The sequence below is a fragment of the Tympanuchus pallidicinctus genome, unplaced genomic scaffold, assembly GCF_026119805.1.
Source record: "Tympanuchus pallidicinctus isolate F22 unplaced genomic scaffold, pur_lepc_1.0 scaffold15, whole genome shotgun sequence".
In the NCBI taxonomy this organism is placed as follows: Eukaryota; Metazoa; Chordata; class Aves; order Galliformes; family Phasianidae; genus Tympanuchus; species Tympanuchus pallidicinctus.
The window spans coordinates 14,284,819-14,306,851 of NW_026294669.1; the positions used below are offsets into that span (position 1 = coordinate 14,284,819).

Sequence of the window (22,033 nt, forward strand, 5' to 3'; positions counted from 1 at the left end):
CCTTTATTGAACACTAAAACAAAGCATCCAAATAGTTTCCGATTTCTCCTTACTACTCTCAGAACTGACCTGGGAGAAATTAATCTAGTAGAACTGGCTGTCTAAATCAGACATTTTCTAAATTGGTTGTTAGAAATGATTTATTTCTTGGCTTTTTCAGTCTCTCTGTTTCCTTTATTCATAGGATCTCACAGGAGGAAGTGGATGGTCATCCAGCTTGAAATACTAACATGCTCATACACCATCAGGCTGTTGCTTCAGATCCTCCTGAGCATGTTGCTCAGAAGCGACCTTCAGAAAGAACGTGTGAGCAACAGAGGAGACTGCGCTGCATGAAGCTGTTCTCCAAGGACATTCTTCCACTTGTCCCTTCAACAAGATCTGAAGAAACATCTGGACAAGGATTCATCATGTGACTTTAAATATGCTGATATTTGACTTCAGTGACATGTTCTGATGCCCCTTCAAAATGAAGCACCTACCAAATGAGGATTTAATTTAGATTTATGAGTGTGTTTATTGTCTATTAATGAAGTACTACATAATAACTCAAACCACATTTATTGAGGCTGTTGTGATTATGTAACAGGGTATTATGTTTCTAATAATTAGCTGGCACCATTCAATTACATACGAATTAAAGCAGTTGCTGAGTTTACTGAGGAGCCAGGAGTTGTTCTTAGCATGATTTTGATGTTGTCAATCTCATGCTCAGGAGGTGAGGTTTATGCTAGGTGACAGCTGCCTGTACTTTTGCCTTATGTCTTCAAACTTGATATGCAAAGGTCAGCCTGAAAATGGGAGACCAAGAAATCTGGATATCAGGAATGCAGGAATAGGGAGGTGGGGAGACAGTTCCAGCTTAATGCAGCAGGAAATCAGGTGGTCCAGCATGAACCTTCTGAATTTAGTATCTATTTTCATGTAGAATTGCAGGTGGAAACCCTATTCCATGGCCTAGGAGAATCTCTTAACCACTTGGTCAGCATCCCTCCTGTGGTGTGGGAGTCTGTTTTTACAAAAGAAATCTAAACCTTTGAAAGATCTTTTCATCATAACGTAGAAAAGGAACATTTATGAAATCTCGGTTTCATGGAGTGGGAAAATTGTTTCCCTCTTTCCTCTAGAGCAGATTGATAAAAGGCTCATGATAGCAATTGAATGCTGGGGAAATTTTTGATCTGTGCAGCTGTACATAATCCTTATTATTTTTACAAGTCACTGGAGGCATTTAGTAGGGTCAACATTGTAAGAAATCTGGACGTGAAAGTGAAACAAAGTGTCTGTCAGAGGGGCCAGATTTTAATTGGAAACTAAATTTAATTTTAGAGAAAGAGGAAAATACCACACTTCTAATGAGATCCAGGGCACTTCAGAGAGCAGCCTGCAAAGAATATTTAAATAGAAAAGTCCTGTTCAGAAAGGCCTGTAGTGAATGACTTGGTGCTGTAGGTTGATAAGTACACATGAGTTCATGCCTTACAAATGAGAAACCATAAATGAAACATACTGATGACTTAAAGTAAGATCTTGAGTTTAATCCTAACTTTGACGAGGAAACACTCATTGTCACTTTGTTCTATTCTATAAGATGTTTGGAATGGTTTTCTTAATGTGAAAGTAGCAAACAGTGATTGGAAAATTTCACCTGAAAGAGATGCTTTTAACTAAAAAACAAATTAATGAGGTGGAGGAGAGGACTGTTTGGTTTTGGTTTGTTGGGTTTTTGGTTTTGGTTTTTTTTTGGAAGTCAGATTCTACATTTTGAAATTGTTAAGGATGTGCAAGACAGTACAAATGCTGGTATTTACAAGTAAGCTTTGAGAAGTGAGAGTGATGTTTTTCAGGTAGTCTGCTCAAATGAGGTAAAAACTTGAGCTCAGATTCTGACCCTTAGGTAGTCATTTGAGGAAGATGCAGTTTCTATGCTCCATGCATGGCCACAGCTGGGGGAAAGGAGGGAAGGATGGCAGTTTCCTATCTCTGCCTCTTCCAGCATCCACAGTCCTGAGAGTGGGGGGATGGGGGGAATGCAATGACTTTATGGGATCAAAGCCAGTCTTTATTCTCTCAGTGCCAATGAGAAGCAGAGAAAGGAAGTTTTCCTTTCCTATTTCACCAAGTGTACTTACACCCCTTAAGAAAGCTGAAAAATGTTTGGATGGAGGAAGAGGATAATATGATCTTTCCTCCATCTCTTCTCTTCTTAACCAGTGGTTTGAACCTGTTTTCTCAATGTAGCAGCATCTTGAGGTCCGACACCTTACTTTTTCTTGTGCTGCAACAGTGAGCTGAATAAATCAACCAGACCTGATGAAATCAAACATTTCAGGCCAGAGATCCACAGGAAATAAAAGTAATATCTGTCTGCATACCACACATCAGATCTCACTCAGATTTTTTTTTCTAGCTGGAGTGCCCTTATGTCTGATTTGGGTGGGTTATCTCTGTATGAAGGAGCATGGCACAACAAAAACCAATGAACTACCAGATTTGCAGTCACTTTTTTGCAGCTGAGCTGATTTTCTCCCTGCTGTAGAAAGAGAAGGAAATGATACGTGAAGAAACCTTTGCTGCCTTCCATCCATCTTGTATCAGTGGATAATGAAATTTTTCAACTGATTAGCTGCCCCATTGGTTGGAAAATTTGGAAGCAATCATGCAATTATATCACGAAACCTCAGTCATGTATATTCAGCCAAGTAGAGAAACCAAACTATTAGCAAAAATAGAGAAAGAGAAGAAACGGGAAAGAAAGAAAAAAAAAAAAAAAAAAGGAAAAAAAAAAAACCTATTTATACTGCAATACTGGTCCTAAAAAATGGAGGAAAAAAAAAAAAAAACACAATGGAAAAATTTCTGCAAACAATTAAAGAAGGGGGAGGAAGGCTCAGGATGGGGCTGGTGTTGCAGGATAAATATAGAATTTATAGCATAGTAAGAGCTGTTTTTGTTGGGTCTTAATTAAAACTACGCTGGTTGCTCCTATGCTGCTGAGCCTCAGTGCTACAGTCCGTGAGAAAAAGAGGGACAGGGTGATTTTCCTAGGAAGGGACTGATGCATCTCACTGAAGAAAACAATGATTGGCAATGCTCATCGTGAGCATTTCGGGCACTTCTGTAAACAGGAATATGTGCTTGTACTCTGCTCCACGCCACACTGTCTGCTCTTGACCGACCCTGTTCAGCCCAATCTGCTCCAGAAGTCATCAGATGCAGATGTACTTTTGCTAAATGAAGCCATTTTCCTGAACTAATACTTGTTCCTTTTTCTAACAGGAGGGTTTCTTGTATCTTTTTATGACAGGATAAGGAAACATTGCTTTTATGCACCCATACGCCATTCAGATAAAGACTCAGAAGCATGATGGTTTAATTGGTAGGAAGCTGGAACAATCTCATTGTGAAACCTGACCCCTCTGAAATTTCAGTGGCATCTTTTTGATCTTAGAGCTTAGGGCCTGAGCTTAGAGTTAGCAGCCTTTCTGCCAGCAGCCACCTCCCTCTCCAGCTGCCCACTCTCTTTCCAAGGTGCAACCAAAATGTGGCATCTCAAGGGACGAATACTTTGCTTGTGGAGGCTGACAGCTGCAGACAGTGGATGAGTTCAGCAAGATGATCATTGCAGGGTCAGCTACAATTGAAGAAAGGGTGGTTATCTATTCAGCGTGTTCTGTTTGTGAGAAGTGGAGAACCACATCTAATTCCCAGAATCCAGGACCTTGGCTATACCTACTGGACAGTGATAGAGCCACAACAGAGGCAGGTCTGATGTGGATCCAAGCCCACTTTTTCAGTATTATTTTCTCCCATTTTAAATGAATTTCAAATGAATTTTAAATCCAGTTCCACTGAAGAAAAGTAAGAAAAAATAGGCCAAGATGAGATGAGGTTTAAAGATGAGAGGAGTTATTGATACATTGCCAAAATATACGAATGGAGGAAAAAGAAAACAGCAAAAATCACTGAGGTGATCCAATACATAAACTGAGTTAGCCTTTTACTTAATTGTTTTACTTTATCCCCATCCTGGGTGTGACAATTGCTATCACTCTACAGAGGGACTCCGTCCCACCCTTCCTGTTGGGATTTGAAATGCTCCACTAGTTTTCACGTCTCAGTACCTTGCTATTAATGGAAGCAAAGTATCCCTTCCCCTTGGCATCACAGATGTGAAAATCACTAAAAACTAGAAGTGTCTTTATTGTTTTTATTTTTTTTTCCAAGACAATAAGAAAATATTTGGCAATTTCATGCTTGTTTGGTGCTGTGGTTTGATCTGGTTCCCCAGAAAAGTGGGGGCTGTTCTTTGGATTCTCTGAAGCCTCCCGGAGCGAGGGGAAATTGGTGGCTCTCTGGGAGCTTCCTGGAATGTAAAATGCCATTTAACTCTGGCTTTATGTCTTCAGATGCTTGGGATCTCTGGTGTCTCAAAGGCACAGGGAGTGCCAGGGTAGGATGGACAATTAGATGAGTTAAAAAGGGGAACTCATTAAGAACATTCTCAGAGCAGAAGCTGCAAAGGAACAGTTACATTCTTCGCCTTATTCTTTACATAAATTTTGAGAGCCAGTGGAAAACAGACTGTCACAGGGCTGGATTCAGGCCTGGTAGAGACATGGTTATGTTTTTGTTTTGCTTTCCACCAAACACTCAATACCCCCATTTTCTCTTCTATTGCAGGGAGAAAAAAAAACAAACAAACAACAACAAAAAAACACCACAAAAGGCTTCAACAAAGAGCTCTTCACCCACCAGTTCTCACTGCCCCACTGTGTCCTTTGCAAATCTTAGATGCCAGCAGGAGCAGAGCTTTTTCATGAGAATTGGATTGGAACTGGATGACTGTGGGACAAATCTGTCCCATGACATGGGGAAGAAAAAAAAAAAAGTGATCACTGATCTACTCATTATGGAAAAAAATGTGATTCTTACTTATGTGATTTCTTACTGGACAGTTGATTGGGATTTTGAATCCTATATCTTTCTCATGAAAGCACAGAAGGCACCCAGGTTTCATAGAATTATATATAAGTTCATCTTTTCATAAGAAAGTTTGTTTTCTGTTGTGTTAGTCTTCCCTTGTATTTCCTTGCTTTGTTCCCACTGAGACACGAAGAATCATCTTGAGTCAAATTCAATTCAGGGAACTTATGAAAATTAGTGAAGTACATCCTCTACTTGCATCAGGAACTAAGAATAACCCATTCTTAGCATTCTCTGTCTAGGAGAGTTTCACCCTTATTCAGAGAACCATGGGCCACGCTAGGAAAAAAAATGATAGCCTTGGTTATTGTCTTTTGCAAAATAGCAAGTACTCCTCTAGATTTAGTCTTTGTGCTTCTCATCAAGAAGAATCCTTTAATAGAAATGGTTCTTTAACTCCTAGAAGGTGCATAAAACAAAGGGCTGGAGGGACAGTGGTCTGAGTCCTCCATTGTAAGCAAGTGTTTATTACTTCACTCCTTTGTCTTCAGCTTCTTCTAAACTATAATTCTTATGACATCCAAAACCCAGACAGGCAAATGAAGAGCACTGGGAGAGAACTGGTAATCTTTATAGTTATATCTTACTAATCTCTCAGTAGTATAATTCTGTCTATATAATTTAAATGGCTGATTTGAGACACAGAAGCAGAAGGGCTCCTAAGGCTTTAAAAGTCCCTTAAGTTCACTTGAAGAAAAGGAATTTCCCAAGGGTAAATCATCCAGTGAGAAAATTTGTGTCCATTGTTAATTCTGTGAAGGTCTGCAGAGGTCTGATCTGAAATCAAGATTATTTCACATAAATCCATATCTGACAATAGAACAAATCAGCATGGGAACTTCAGACTGATATCAAGCAGGATGGGAGATAGTTCTGGAGGATGTTAAAAGTTTCTGAGGTTTTTTTTTTTGTTGATCAAAATAGTCACTTCTGCGATACGGAAACAGATCTGTTGGGGGAAAAGACTAGGCTGGAGAAAACAAACAAACAAACAAACAAACAAACAAACAAACAAAAAAAAAAACAAACCAGAAGCTCCACAGCAGCTTAAGCGAAAGCTTAAGTGCAAATAGACAAGTTTCCAAAAGCTCTGAAAGTGCTTTGGAGAGGTGAAGGGTAATCAGTCCATGGCTTTTGCAATGTCTTCATGGATGTCCAGCTTGGTCTGTACAGTCTTGCAACCTTTATTGGAGTAGATTCTTGCTTCTTTGGGGAAGTATGTCATTTCATCAGCCACTGCCTGAACAACCTTCTCATCGACTTCATGCCCATGGGCAATCATCTCAGCCTGCACACACATCTTCACGTGCTTGTGCTCCAGGGGGAGAAAGGGAATAAAGTAGTCAATGAGGTTCCTGTCCATGAGGCTGCTGTGCCACAGTCCACTTGTTCTTGTTACTGAAGACTCCCACAGACAGCATGGGCTCAAGGTCTTTCAGCTGAATATCTTCCCTATGCTTTCCAATGGTCCAGAAGTCGAGCGCTGCTTTATTAATTAAGTCACCACCAGCATTACTGAGGAAGATGAAGATGGCTTTCCTGTAGGACACCCCGTCAACCTGCTCATAGTAATGCAAGAAGGGCTTGATGGCATCAATGAGGCCCTGGTGCATTTTGTCCATGTACATTGTTCTTTCATATCCAAAACCTAGCCATGAAATGAATACAAACTCACAATTTTGCACAAGAAGCCTGTGCCACTAATCACTTGCAGCATAAACCTAAAAAGAAATGGTTCTGGAGGTGTCCAAACTCTGCTTTGTTATAAACTTCAGTGGTTGTTTCACTGGTTTACGTTGCTTCTCATGGGATAACTTCAGCATGACTTAAAAAAAAAAAAAAAAAAAAAAAAAAAAAAAACCTTCCTTTAACCTATACTATTTATTTTGGGAAAAAAAAAAAAAGATTACAAAACTGAACTGAACACAATCCCACCTTTAAGAATTAAATCCTTCAATTACCCATGTACAAATCCTCAGTAAAGATTTTGGCTTTGCTGCTCAAGCCTTTATAACTCACAGAGGAGAGCCCGCACATAAAAAGCCATGAAAATTAATGAATGTGGACTTGCAGCAGTGAGAAAGTTGGAATTCCTTCTCTTTGGGAACTTCCAGCGTGTCAAAACTTATTCTAAGCTGAAGTAAAACTTCCAATGTAATAAATTTGCACAAAAACTGAAATTTCTTACAATTCCTGCTTGGAATTGGCATTTTCATTGTTCTGAAATAGAAAGAAGAATGAATAATTACCTATATTGAAACATTCCCTTCTGTTTGCACGGTTTGCCATGCATGCTCTAGTTGCCTGAAATTCAGTTAATATTAATCTTCACTTTTTGTGATTCTCTCTATTCTGGCATCGCAATTAAGCAGACAGGACTCCCAGGTTTCCCTAATGCTTAAACTTTTCTGTCCCAATTCCATTTCTCATACAGCACTAGACTCACAAGGGTACCCAACACAGTATGTAATACAGGCCAAGCTGAATGCAATTTGTATCTCTGGAGCTGCAGCCCTCCAAAGGTCTATGGGTTTATAGAAGAGAACAGTTACAAATTCAAAGTCCTACAAGACAATGTAGAGACAAGGAAATTAATGTAGCAAATGAATTAAGACAAAAAATATTTTGTATTTAAAAAAAGAAAAGAAAATCAATTTTTTCTGAACATGGGTTGCATTTCACTCAGATTGCAGCATTTCCCTTTACATTATCACCAGTGTGATTTTGACAGTTGTTCACTTTTGGAAATCAGCTTGGTGGGAACTGCCATTCCTATTGGAAACCTGCACCACTGTAAATCTCCTGACCATCCCTGCTGTTGTCTACATCCTACCAGTCTGACAAGGACAAGCACAAAACCCAGCAATACTGGGGAAATAACAGACAAGGGAATCGCTATAGGCAAACTTCAAGAACAACAGTATTCAGGGCTGTTATTTTGTTTGAACACAGCTACAATGACTTCTCTTTCTCACTGTCTACCCATCAGCCTTGCACCTCTTTTACTGGTGAGTAACTGCTCTCCTGCACATTATCAGGAGGTGCATTGTCATAGGGGAGAACAGATATTGAAACCAAAGAGATTTCTGAGAAAGAAGAACTTAGTTTCCCAGTGTACAACTACAGTTGAAGTAGATACTAATTCCTATTTTACCCAGAATTTAAGCTTCTTGGGGCCAGATTCTCAGCTGGTAGAAAACAGAGTACCTCCTGCTGCTTGCAGCGTTTGAAATTAGGTATGTGTTCCCCCTCCCAAGACATTTGTTGCACTTGTTCCTGTTACGCGTTGTACCCCCAAAGGATCTGACGTTGTCTGAAAAGCCAGCCATAAGGCTTCCTGCCCTGAACCAGCCTGTGAATTCAAAAGCTCGGGAAGTAAATAAAACCAACTGTGCAAATGCATTTTGTCAGCTATGGGGAAGAAAAAAAGTTTTCACAGAGCACATTTCATTTTCCATTGGCGCTTCTGGCAACTTCTTTCTTCTACACATCATCATCATCGGAGAGACAAAACCCAGCCTCCCGTTGCGTATGCAAGAAGGAGAGACTTTCCCTGTGCTCCACTGCGAGCCATAAATTTCAGAAGAGCTCTGCTATAATCTTTTACAGTCTACAATCCCACCCTTCAGCTTAATGAAATGGAATGGTACAAATGCTCTCTGGACATTTCACTGCTGACAGTCACCCAAGGTTCGCTTCAGCTGTTACAATAAGGCTATTTTATTGTCTTTTCTTTATTTCTCTTGTACAATTTCATGACTAACTATGTGTAAAATGGAAGGAATTTGACTATCCTTTCTTCATGCAGTTGGACAGAAACTGGACTGGTTCCTTTAACTCACTTTTCAGCTGGCAGGAGCTTGCTTTCTGTTTTCTTTTAAATGTCAGAAAAGGTTAAATAGACTCTTCAAATGTGCAATAGATTTTGAAGACCTCTGGGGGTAAAACCTTCACAAGAGGAACAGTTTATATTAGTTCAAACAACGAACTTGGGTTCAAAACCTGGAAGGCAAAATAAAAATAAACCTACAATATGTCTTACATAAAAATAACAGGAGTTTTTTTGTTGTTTTTTTTTTAAACCTGATCTTTGAACATAAGGGAAGAGGGGTGTTTGATACTCTCTGGCTTTCTTGGTTTTTATACATTTAAAAAGTTTGGTTAATATTGCTGTCACAGTTTGAAAATACATGTAAGGCATGCAGTCACAGATTTAGATATTAGCAAGTGATTCCCAATATTTTCCTGTGTTTTCTTAATAACCCTGCTCTGCTGCAGGACTTTCAAAGGGACTGAGATCCTAGCTAGGCTGCCACATCTCTCCCTACTTGAAACAGAAAGCAAATGCAAACATTGGGTCTGAAAAGCCTAAAGGAAAGTTGGCGAGGGCTTTGGCTTTCACAGCTTGCTGAAAAATTCAGCATTCCTCATACAAGAAAATGAGCTACCATCTCAACTCAGGATTTGCTTGGCAGACACAATCTGTAATTTGGGAGAGGGCAGGAGAGGAGGCTGTAAAGAAGTGCTTGAATCCACAGAGCTGCCAATAGAATCATAGAATCATCAAGGTTGGAAAAGATTGCTAGGATCATCCAGTCCAACCACCCATTTACCACCAATGCTGCCCACTAACCATGTCCATCAGTGCCACATCTCCACATTTCATGGACAGATCCAGGGATGGTAACTCTAACTTCCCTGGACTGCCCATTCCAGTGCCCAACCATTCTTTCAGAAAAGTCTTTCCTCACATCCAACGTGAGCTGGATATTTTCTCAATTTGCTTTTGCTTTGGGTTCTGCAAGACGGGACCCTGTAAAGAGCTGCCTGAGTATATGTATATATTTTGAAGAGTGGCACTGTGACACATAACGAAGGGCTTGGCTTTCAAGCTCCAAATATAGTCCACACTAATCATATAAATACACAAATATCAAATGCTTGTTGATTCAAAAGTGGTCTGCCTTTTGTTACTGCTCGCTATATACGAGGGTCTTACAAATGCAAAGTGACCATGTTATTAAGCTTCTTCATATGCATCTTCTCTTTCCCACTGGCAACCCAGTTCAAAAGGAACCATGAGAGAGCAAGGGAGAGAGCAAGGGAGCAACCAAGCATGGAGAGATCATTTTACCACAGCACTAAGCCTTTCAGCCCTTCACCTCAGCACTGCTCCTGGAGCCAGGATCCTTCCCCAGCTCTCCTTTGCCTTAAGAAAAATGTGAAAAGTAGTTTAATTGGTCTCAAGCCTGTTATCACTTATGACAGCCATGATCAGAAACAGGGTCCATTAACAGCTGTAGCATTTAATGCATGCATTCACTTATGAGTAGAGGTTCCTGGACTGCATGATTAATGTCATCTCAACATAATAACAAAAAATATGAAGCACTTTGATTTTTTTTTCTCCTTTGTGACTGACAACATAAACACATTGTCAAAAGCACTGAACAGATGGTAAGGCACTTAGGGGAAGTCTGCTCCATTGGCCTTCAGTAAGCACTTAAACCACCACAGGTACTAACTGGAAGAAGGCTGCTCTTTGTTTCCACAGAGCACAATGGAGCAAAGCAGTCACACTTTGCACCTTCCATACAGCAGTAATTCTTGCATTCTCACAACAGATGGTAGTTCACAGAATCAAGTTGGAAAGAACCTTTAAAGGTCACCTAGGCCAACTTCCCTGCAATGAACAGAGACACCTACAGCTCAGTGAAGTGCTCGGAGCCCCTTCAGCCCAACCGTGTCTCCAAGGATGGGGCATCCACCCCTAGGTAACCTGTGCCAGTGCCTCACCACCCTTATTGTAAAAAAAAAAAAAAAAAAAAAAACACACACACACACACACACACACACAAACCCCCCCCCCCCCCCACACACACACACCACACACACCCCTCTTTCTTATATCCATTCTAAATCTCCCCTCTTTCAGTTTTAAACCATTTCCCCTTGTCCTGTCACAACAGATCCTGCTAAAGAGTCTGTCCCTTTCTTTCTTAGAGCCCTTCTTTAGTTGCACGGCAGCCTCTCCTCTGAAGCTGATGGTCTATCCATAGAGAATGGCACAAGAAGCAGAGACAAGTAGCTACCACAGCAGCAAGGGAAGAGCTCTGCTACATACAGGAGGGATTCTTGTAGCATCAGCATTTGTTCTTGGGTCACATACAGCTACCTTCCACATTTCTGAGCTGAGAACGGTGCTCTGCTTATGCCTCCTTTTGTCTACGCTGTAAGCTTTAAACGCTCACCTGCCACTCTCTGTGGGGCTGGCTGTCTTGACAATCAAAACACTCTTTCTCATCGTTTCCCAGAGGCCATTACTAGTTGTACTCTCCCGAATGTCTTGTTTCACTTTGGGGCCTTTCAACAGTTTGAATAATGAGTGTTGATCAACATCAACTTCACTCCCACAACATGAATGAATTATTTTAGCAGAGATCTCTTACCACTATGACAAATCTGCAGAGGCCTTTGTCTTCCCTTTCGCTACCAGAGGGAGTTTCAGATCTTCTTGTTATTAAATTCCTAAAGAACAGATTTTCTTGAGCTGATACGGATTGCATTATATCCAGGTCTAAAAATTGAAGAGGAATAAAATACCGCAAGAAATCTGGATTCTCCTTTTCCCCCCCCCCTCTTCTGTTTTTAACCTTGTGAATTGAACTGTCCTCATTCCTCAAGCACTACAGACACTTTACAAACTCATTAATCCAAAAGGCAGTTTGCTCTTTTTTTTTTTCTAAATCATTTCCCACAAATATTTTAGTCACGTTCACATTCTACCACTGTCAGATTTTAATTATAATGACATTTTAATCTTAAACAGCAAACGTCTGAAAGCCTTCTAATGCTATTACCAACATTTGTTTCACTGTTCTTTTTTTAAACAGTGGACATTTCATCATAATGGAAATGTGGTAATATCTCATCAATTTGAATATTGCATCATCTTTTCAGGTCTGGGCACTGTCCTGATGGCTCTCTTCATTGGAACCCAGTTTTGATGAACAAACAGAACCTGCTTCAAACTTTCTGGTTGCCCTCAGAGACATGTTAACCCACTAACTTGATACCAAAAAAGTGGTATGCAAAGTCGCTCGATTAAAGAACTGTAAAAGAAACATCAAAAAAGTAAACCACTTTGTGGATCATCAAACGAACAGGGTATCATTTTGTAGGGTAACTTTCTGTTTAAGGCTCATGCTAAGGCATGAGACAAGTCAACAAAAAAACATTGCTGTTGCCACCTACTTGGCCTCTTCACTGCTGTCCCACATCTTCTGTTAGAACATCATGACACAACTGAGAACCAGGAACGTCCACAGAGGGTAGAGATTGGGCTCTCCAAAACCACAGGTATTGATGCAAAAGACTTCCCATCTCAGCAAACAGACCCCAGTAAGTATACAGGTATCTCCTAAAATCTTGGCAGAACTTTTAAGTACTACTTTTTGAAAACAGCAATCAAAATCTAGCAGCATTAGCAGCATTAATTAAACACAGCTCATTAGAGAGCTCATTAGAAATGTTATATGCTTGGATTATTGCCATTAGTTTTACTGAATTGTTAGAGTTCCATATTTTGATTTAAAACAAGTGAGCACTGAACGATATAGACTGCAGGGATTAATGAAAAACTGACTGACAGATCTCAAAATTTCAATCTGGGGAAAAGAGTAAGTGACTATTTTTAGTACTGCTGCTCTAGGCTATCTAGGTTCATTGTAGATGTGTACTTTTATTACTGGTTGGGTAATAGCTGTAAAATTCTTGCTGATGAAGGGTGACACCAGCATTAATAGAACAGCGATTTATAGTTAAAAAAAAAAATAAATAAATCACTAAGTAAATTAAGGAAAAAAGAAAAAAAAAAAAAAAAAATCAGTAAAAGTTCCTGCCTAAGAGAAAGGCAGTAAGTACATCATGCCTACAGCAAGGCTGTCCACCAGTACAAATGTCTTAGCTTAAAATACAATTTAGCAAAAAGGCTGTTCACTCTGGTTAGGAAAATGAACTAAACAGGGCTGCTGAGGGCATAAGTTACGATGAAAAAAGTAGTAATATGGTAACAGATGATATCACCCCTTCAAATAGTATATACTGATGCCAGTTTGTTGTGTCCAGTTCTGAATTCGCAGCTGAGGACACAAAACAAGACTTTGCAGAATGAAACCACATGATTATTTTGGGTCTGGAGAAATCCCCTCACCGTGGGAGAGTAAAAGAAATCAATCTGTTTAACTAATCATGAAGGCAACTAGGGAGATGAGAGCTGGGTTGATTACTCTATAATTACCTTCCCAAAGAAAAAAAAAAAAAATCACAGTTCCTAATGAAGTCTTTAATTCAGCAGAGAAATGCAGAACAAGAATCAGTAGCTTGGAGTTGAATTAAAAGTTGGCATGTTATTTAACTGCAAGGGGGAAGGGAAGAGAGTCAGCAATTTTGGAGTTATCTGCCTTCAGAAGCAATGAACTCTCTCTCATGCTTTGTCTTCTCCAGAATGACCCAAGCACCTGTCTAGAAAGCACACTTTCACTGGGCCATGTTAATGGGTTGTACTAGAAGGCGACTGTAAGAAAACAAACAAACACACACACACCTGCATCTTGTATTAATGAAGTACATAGGCAGTTAAATTAAATAACCCTGATGACCCGGCCCAGTTTCAGAGAATTTATAACTAAGAACAGTCTGGTGCTGACCAGGGCTATGTGAGATGTTGCAGTTTCACACTAGTGCTGTAACCTTCTGAACAAGTTATATTGACCTTTGCATTCTGATTGTCGTTAATCCTGTTGGAAAAAATTCCTTGAAAGGAATTTATTGAAAGTCTAACTGCCTGGGTATTGATTGACTTACTGATAGATAAACAGACTACAATACAATTTATAAAATGATCTAGCATGGCTAACACTTGTTTCTTTTTGGTCTTCCTGCCAGGTGAAAGTCTGAAGTGAAAATAACTCAGCTGGTTCTGCTCAAAGAGTCTTAGCAGGGCTCTGATATACAGGATTGCAGTTATTGCTTGATGCAAACTGAGGCTTTAATGACAGTAGTTAATAGTATCGTCATCTGCTGGTATTAAGGCCAATCTATCAGAAATTACTTTTTGTTCTGTTCATTTTTCCTTTTATTGTACATGAGTGTGTGCTGGGCAGATTAAAACCAAGAGCAAATAACTGTCTATTTCAGTGGCATCTATTCAAACCATATTCATTTGGCTATCTTCTTCTTGTAGCAAGATCTTTTGGCTACATATGCTGACAGTCTTGAATTCATCTCCTGTAGGAAAATCTGTAGAAAATGAATGGCCTTCTCATTACTCTTGCAGTATCGTGTGAGCTTTACCTGTGCTTTCTTGCCTTCTGCAGATGCCTCTCTTTCCAAACATGCTGCTCTCTTTGGATAAGTCACATTTTAAATGTACTTAACTTCACCATTGAAAACTTTTTACATTCACTGAAAGTTCCTGATGCTCACATCTCATCCCTAAAACCCACAAGGCATTATTCATTATCTACTTACTTTCCAAGGCATACAGGAAAAATAAAATGACTAGTTAAACTTAAACTAGTTTAAAAAAAAATGTTGTTCCTTCCTCAACCATTCAGAACGTTCTGAATTTTAGCAAGGAGTTGTTTTCTTCAGCAATTTTGTTTTTTCTGGCCGTTTTCCATAAGCTTGGATAATCATCCATTTTCCAAACATACCAGTGCATGGCCTGTGACCCGTCACCCTGGAATAACTTGCAGGATGTGTTTTACTGTGTTATCCATCAGACGTGACACTGAGACAGGTCTTCCACTTGCACTTGTTTATCACCATAATACACAGATAAAACTAACCAAAACAATTTTCCTTAACTAGCATTAACAGTCATGAATGAGTGGGTAGGCTGCTAAGCGCTTGTTACCTCAGGAAGTTTGGAACTAAGAACGCTTTAATAAAAAAGGAAAACAATTTGAGATTTTTGAAACTCTGATAGCTTACAGCAGACTCCTGAACATCCAATTCCTTTCGTGACTGTCTGAACTATGATTCAGAGATGGACAAGATGAGGCCTGCTGATCCCTTCCTGTATGATATACATCTTATCAAAGTTGTCTGGAACTACAGAACATTCTATATACACAAGAAATGCACTCAACCCTTGCCTGCTATTGACACTGCTACCCCCACTCAGCTCTTAAAATTAAATTATCCACACAGTGTAGGTCTTGGGATTCCTCTCAATAGGCTGCATCCTTTTTTTTTTTTTTTTTTTTGCGAACTTCTCGCAATTAGCACCAGCTCTTTTGTTTTTGTTTTAGTACTTTAGATTGCTGGAGAAGCACACTTCCAAAGTAATACATGGAACGTTTCTAGCTTTATTTCTCTAGAAAGGTCAATGAGCCAAGGTTAAAAAAAAATAAAAAATAAGAATAATAATAATTAAAAAAAAATCAGTGCAGTTAGTTTGAGAAGCCACTGAGAGATTTTGGCCCTGAAAGAGGCCGAGAAGGACTGAAAACACCAAAGAAGCCTGCAGCCTCAAATTTGAAAAATAAGAGCAGTCAGTTGTGCTAGTAAAGAATTCAGTGCCATGCTTTAAAAGGTAAAAATCAAAGAATTATGTGTGTTGTATAAAGTTGAAAGGGAAGCAGTATCCAGGAGGGTTGGGTGACCAGTTTTGAAACACTGTTTGAACAAGATGGATGGATTGGAGCTTGCCATACTTGGTATTAGGCCAGGAATAATCTTTTCAAAGCTAGAAGTGCTTTTGATCTCTGCCTACTCCTCCTCATCACTGTGAATCTCCAGGGATATAACCCTACTGTGCAATACAAGGGGAAAAAAAAAAGCTCTTTAAAGAGGGAGAGGAAAAAATAGAAGGAAGCCAATGAAATACTATCTGAGAACAACACCACTGCCTGTAATGACACTGACCCACTGGTGCCAGTGGAAGAGTTTTGTAATATTTTTCCAGGTCTGCTCTTGTTTTTGATACTGGACCATGGAGTTGGCTCAGTGATTGTATACCACCCTCCTCAAACTTCCAAGGGTTTTGAGAATTGTTTCTTTTCTTAAGGACCCATGACTTGGAAGTAGGCCCAAAATGTTTTACGGGCTAAAAGTCCCATCCGGCAAAACTGAACCAAAACAATGGGAGAACTGATACCATAGACAGATTGAGGAGTGGGTTCTTTGTGTCACTGCCTTTATCCCTGCTAGGTAGTAGCTGTCTTGAAGATAGAATGCAATGGGTTTGTAGAGTGCAACAATTCCAGGGAATTACTTGGGAAGAAATCATGGGGAATTATCTATAAAATGAATGCAATAGAGGGCTCAAGAAGCACATGGTATCATTTACAATGAATTCATGCAGCTTAGCTGGGATGACATCTCGACTCTAGTTTAAAATAAACATCCTGTCTTTCAAGGGCCATCAGACCTCTTAGCTGCACAGTGCTTCCAAAACTACCTTAGCATTAATTTGGGGTCAGGCTTAACTTGGAGAAAAGACTGATCATGGAGTTACTGAGGCCACATCTGTAAAGTCAACTTCTCCCTCCACGTCTGTTGGTGTAGCATCTAAAAGCTAGGAAATTAGAAGGCCCTGCTAGGAGCACGCAATCATATCTGGACATCTCTACAACTTAGATGCCACTGAGACAGAATCACCACTTCCCATTGGGTGGCATATCTTACGATGCATGGGAGATTTTAATAAGCTTTTCTGTGAGTAATATAATCTCCTGGGACTGTGGATACAGGCTTTAGCCATGGAATAAATGTGGCTTTTTGGGCTTACAGTTGTCCTGAGCAACATCCTCCACTCAAAACCCCACCCTGTGCTTCCTGGCTAGATCATATAAACAGTCAGTTGGAAACTTCCTCTGGTTTCTTCCCATCCAGTTCAGAAATTCCCAGTATGGATGTACTCAACATCACCTCCGATTGTTACCGCCCCACAGACCACTGAGACTCCCACCAGGGAGTCTGGGCAAACTGCAGAAAGATGCAGATTATACATGCTGAGATGGGGCTCTACCTGCTGAATGGTCAATGGGCTGATGATGCCTACGCAGACCCCTATTCACATCTTGTTCCCTTCACATGGCTGTGCCATTTTATTCACCACCAACTTTCAGAGATGCACTTACTAATGTTGTATATATGCATCACCTGGTGTTCCTTCACTACTCCTCTGCACACAACCTCTGTCAATTTATCTTCACCTGCTGATTGTCAGAACATTAATTCTCCAGAATTTGTATGCTCTAGTGTTTATCCCCCTTTGGTGTCCAGAGGAAAAAAAAAAAAAAAAAGCTAACCTTCTCTAGGGAAGAAAAAAAAAAAGATTTGTTTAAAGGGAAAGAAAGAGAAGAGGAGGGGGAAAGAGGGAAGATTAAAGAAACCTTGTAATTGCACTTGAAAGCTTTTCCTTTAAAACGTCTTATTAATTTGCTGACAATGTTCATTTACCAGCATCTCCATCAACACCCCACTCGCTCCATAGATTCTTTGGCCGACTTTTAAAACCAAAACTGAATTTTAAGGAAAACTCTCAAGATGTACAGGGAAGTAAACATCAGCTTGTCAAATTTTATACTCAGTGACAGCATAAAACAAGATGTCAAAAAACAATCTTCCTTCTCACTCTTGTTGAAAAACACACCTCCCTGTCCTGCTCCCCCACCACCTTTCTCACCTTAAAAATAAATGCAATAAAAAGGAAAAGAAAATAAACCCCTTTCTGACCACTTTGAAGAATGAAAGCTTTGAAAGCAAAACAATTCCATAAAATGATCCAACTGCAATTCAAGCTGATCACACAGAATAAATTGGGTTACAGTATTTGGAAAAAACCACTGCATACATTCCTACCCGAGGTCTGGTAAAGGGCAGCCGCAAATTGTCTGATCACAAAGAAGGAATTTCACCCTCATTGGTTTGTGGCAAGTGTACGTGAGGCTAAGAGTGATGTTCAAATGAGACAAGCTGAGCACAAGCTCAAATACATTATTCTACTGCAGTCTCCAGATTCACTGACAGTAAAAAGTGGAGTATGGAGAGAGAAGGAGACAGCACCATATCTCAACTGAGACAGAAGCCAGCATAGCCAGAGATGATCAGGGACAGCACTTACTAGAGGGAAAGCATATTATGCTTTCAAGATTTGAGTAAAATCAGATAAGAACTGGATACTAAGAGGTTGATATGAAGAGGTTTCCCATCCCCTACAGCTCTGATGAACCAAGTCAAAGAAGAATTCACAGAGTGAGATCCCCTTTGTATAGTCATTTGGGCTCAATTATAGAAGGCACTGAGTTTCTTCAATCCCTACTAACAATGCATCATGTCAAGGGTTGCTCAGCAGCAAATAGGAGACTCGTGTTCTTGCTGAACTCACAGCAACATTCATTATCTTTCAGGTTCATTCACCAAATGGAAAACAATAGCTATCTTTCCATGCTATCTGATACCTGTGCTATCAACCCCTAAAGCCTTCTTCAGCTTGTGCAAGATCAACCTATGTAGCAGAAATGGAATCAAGCGAAGCAAAAACAGCACTGCATGCATCCCATCCGGAATCCTCCACTGTTTTGATGGCTAAATGGGAGGTGCTGTGATTAATCTGTGATTATGTGACTCACCATAATTATGTCTTGTTGAAATTGAATTTATTGAAGCATGAATCATTCTACCCAAAGTAGAACCTAATTGCTCTGGTGCTGTGGCAGCCATTTAAAGTTTAGAGGAGAGGTTGTTGTGCTGGGTAAAAATTTCACTTGCATTCAAGCAACGATAAATTCTGTCTTGTGACTTACAAGAAGGTGAAGTTTGCCTCTGAAATGAGAATAACTCACGCCTGGAAGTTCTGTTTGAATTGCTGAGAAACATTCGGCCAACCCAAAGGCAAAGATCTGCATTAGCCTGAGGAGGTACGCAAATACTGATTTGAGTCTGTGAGGCTGCTGTCACTATTTGAATGCTGTATCATTCCCCTCAGCCACAGACCTCCCACTGCTTTGCTGTTATTTCTGGGCACATGCTCACCAAGGCTGGTATATGCACACAATAAACCTGTAATTTCATCAGCAAGGGTAGACTAGAGATGAGCCTGGTGTTCCTGCTTTGGATGACACATGCAGGAAGTTGCAGTACGCGGTATGTCTGTGGGGTGTCTCTCAACCAACAGCCCTCAATAATAATAGAGAGAAATTTAAGGTCATCTCGGACTTTTTCCCCCCCTTTCTAAGGAAGACATCCGTTGTTTGTATTCAGCTGCTTGAATTTCTGGATGGAAAAGAATTTTTTTCAAATAGGAATTTTGATGGGTAAGCTTTTTGTTTTGTTTTTTTTTTAAAAACCAGAAAGCCACCTTTAATGAAAAAGTCTTCGTATTCAGTTTAGGAGGGAAAAAAAAAAAAAAAATTACATTTTCTTTGCTAATGTAGAACGGACCTCTTCTCCTAACCAGATTTTAGTATAATTATTGCTAGCATACATGAAGAAGGGTAAACAATGGCTCTCTAGGGTAAGGATTTTTTCGCAGTTGTTAAGTTTCCTCCTCTATTTTTAAAATTCCTGTTTCTACCATTGTCTATAGCACAACAGTAGCAATGACTGACAATAGCAGTTAACACTGAAACAGGGATGAAAATTACTATTTAAAAAAAAAAAAAACAAAAAAAAAACAAACCTAAACCAAAGCTAGGAAATACTTTGCATAATATAATTGCCAACCAGGGGGAAGAATTACATAGGGCAAAAAAGAGGAAGTACATTCTTAGTTTTCCTACTTCCTGCCAATGTGGAGATCTGTTACTAGCTTCTGGAATGAAGGAAAGAATCCTTCCTCATATCACTCAATGTCAGTGCTCTGTGTTGGCACTATTGTTTCCCTCCAACTATATTTAGTCAATAGGAAAGTGATGAAGGAGTCCCATCTGGTACATCAGAGGATGCCTCTTTGTTGGAATCACATCTGGTTTACGTTCACACTGAATCTTGGAAGGGAGATGTGGAGCCAGGGTATTTGCTTGGTTATTACAAAATTGTTACTTATTTCTAGCAAAGCACCCTTGAAAGCAAATATTCAGTGCAAAAAGATTTAGACTTCATAGACACCTAAAGACAAAGAAATTTGTCCTTTTTGTGAGGAAGAGACTATGATTGTATCTGCCATACGTGATGAATTAGTTAGCAAAAAGGTTTCTCCTTTAAGAGGAGAGGCTGTGCAAGGTATTAGTGTCACTCATCCTCTTCAAGTACAGAGACAGTTTTCATTGACTCTGTCAGAGTCAGAGAACCTTCCAGGTTTCAGTTTGTTACTGGAAACACTGCTTCTTGTGTTGGTCATACATGATCCTTTCATTTTTATTTTTAAATGGTCGACCTGTTGATATCTACGGCAATTGTTTTATCCCCCAGTTTTCAGCAATCTGGTATAAGATTGACTCTTCCCCCCCCCCATCAGTTTCTTGAAGAAACCTTGCTTTAGTCTACTCTTGCTTTCTGGAGGAAAAGAGTCACTTCAGATGTCTTCATTGCCAAAACTGTTCTTCAGAATAAAACATATGGCACTAGTTGCTCTTTATGCATGCAAGGATGACAACAGAAAACTTTTTGTCTAGAACTTCAACTGTTTTCAAACCACTGTCAACCACTATCTGTGTTTTATGAATTCCATCCGTTCAGAGCTAGAATGGTACAAAACACTCCTAAAACAAATATCCAGCATAATGCTAGACCAGTCCTGTTTCCACTCATGTGTGTTCATTTCCAACTTGATCTTGCTGCACATTTTATGTTTCAATAAAGATGTCCAAAAAACCATGATCCACAACAACGCATGTCCTATTCTGAGGCTTATAAACTAGCTCCTATCTAGCAGGGTAGCAAAGTCCTAGGCTGCAGCAAGTGAGAATGTGTTCAAATGCAGCAGCTATAGACACAGAAACAAAGGAAATAAACTGCTTACCTTCAGAAGGCCTCAAACATCCAGAGATCTCCAGTGAGATCCCTTCATCTCCACTGCCAACCCTTAAATGAGGTCTGGGAAGGGATGGATCCTGGATCAACCCCTTCTGGTCACTCAATGCACTTCATGCACCTGAGCTCCCCTGGGTTGGCCCTGCCTTCCCACCAGGTGCTCAATCACTGCTTCAAGCCATGACTCAGCATTTCCACTACACTGAATATATGGTCTTCCAGAAAGCATCTAATCACAGAAAAGGTAACACCATTTTGTCTTTGATTCCTTACTATGTGCAAGTTGCTACTCTCCTCCCTACCACTCCTGCAGATGCCTCCGCCAAAGCAAAACATTAGAGTGGTTTCCCCAGGAAACTGAGTTTAATGTGATCATGTTGTTTATGTGTCAGCCCATACAATCTCCAGCTAACAGCTCTGTAACCTATCATGGAGGGGGGGAATGCATAAAATATTGTGCCTATCATATTTCATCAAAATAAGCAAGTGGAGAAAGGAGAGAGACTCTCTTGCTTGGGGATCACACCTTTTATTGAGCACTGGAGAATCCATGCAAGTGAGAGCCCTTGGAAATGAACTTTCATTTCTTCCACTGCTTATGGAACCACTTTGTTTGTGGGCTGCCACTGCTCTCCTTAATTACAGTCCCCTCCCATGGGCTGTATCACTTTTTCAGCAAGTGTGAAATATTGCCTTGGAATCCATCGTCTCACGATTCACCTTGGGTCTGGTCTGGAGGATTGTGCAATTTCTGTGGTCTGCTCCAGTGCAAACAGGAAAAAGAATCTGAGCCTCCGTTTTTACAATGTGCAGCTTGCGTGCAGGAAACGGAGCGACTCAGCAGCATCTTTGGGACATTTACTACTCTCTGCTCTCTCGCCAGCAAGGCCTGGGCCATTAGTTCTGCTGGCAGACAGCTCAGAGCCATTGGTGTTTGAGGCCTCTGGTGGCCTGTCATCCTGCTGCAGGTCAGCCTGGAGAAGTCTGCAGGCACTGCTTGGGGAAGAGGGGAAGCCTTCTTCCTCTTCCAGAGAGACAATGTGAACAAGTGTGATGCTCCCGC

At 40.2% G+C, this 22,033-nt stretch overlaps 1 protein-coding gene across 1 annotated transcript; it reads right to left on the minus strand.

The window, feature by feature from the left end:
• Positions 1–4,945: 4,945 nt before the first annotated feature.
• LOC128077225 (torsin-1B-like) lies at positions 4,946–21,032 on the minus strand. The gene is given in 3 exon segments (XM_052676072.1): positions 4,946–6,373; positions 6,375–6,634; positions 20,960–21,032. Coding segments are annotated over 2 exon segments (507 nt in total). The 5' UTR covers positions 6,615–6,634; positions 20,960–21,032; the 3' UTR covers positions 4,946–6,106.
• Positions 21,033–22,033: the final 1,001 nt, after the last annotated feature.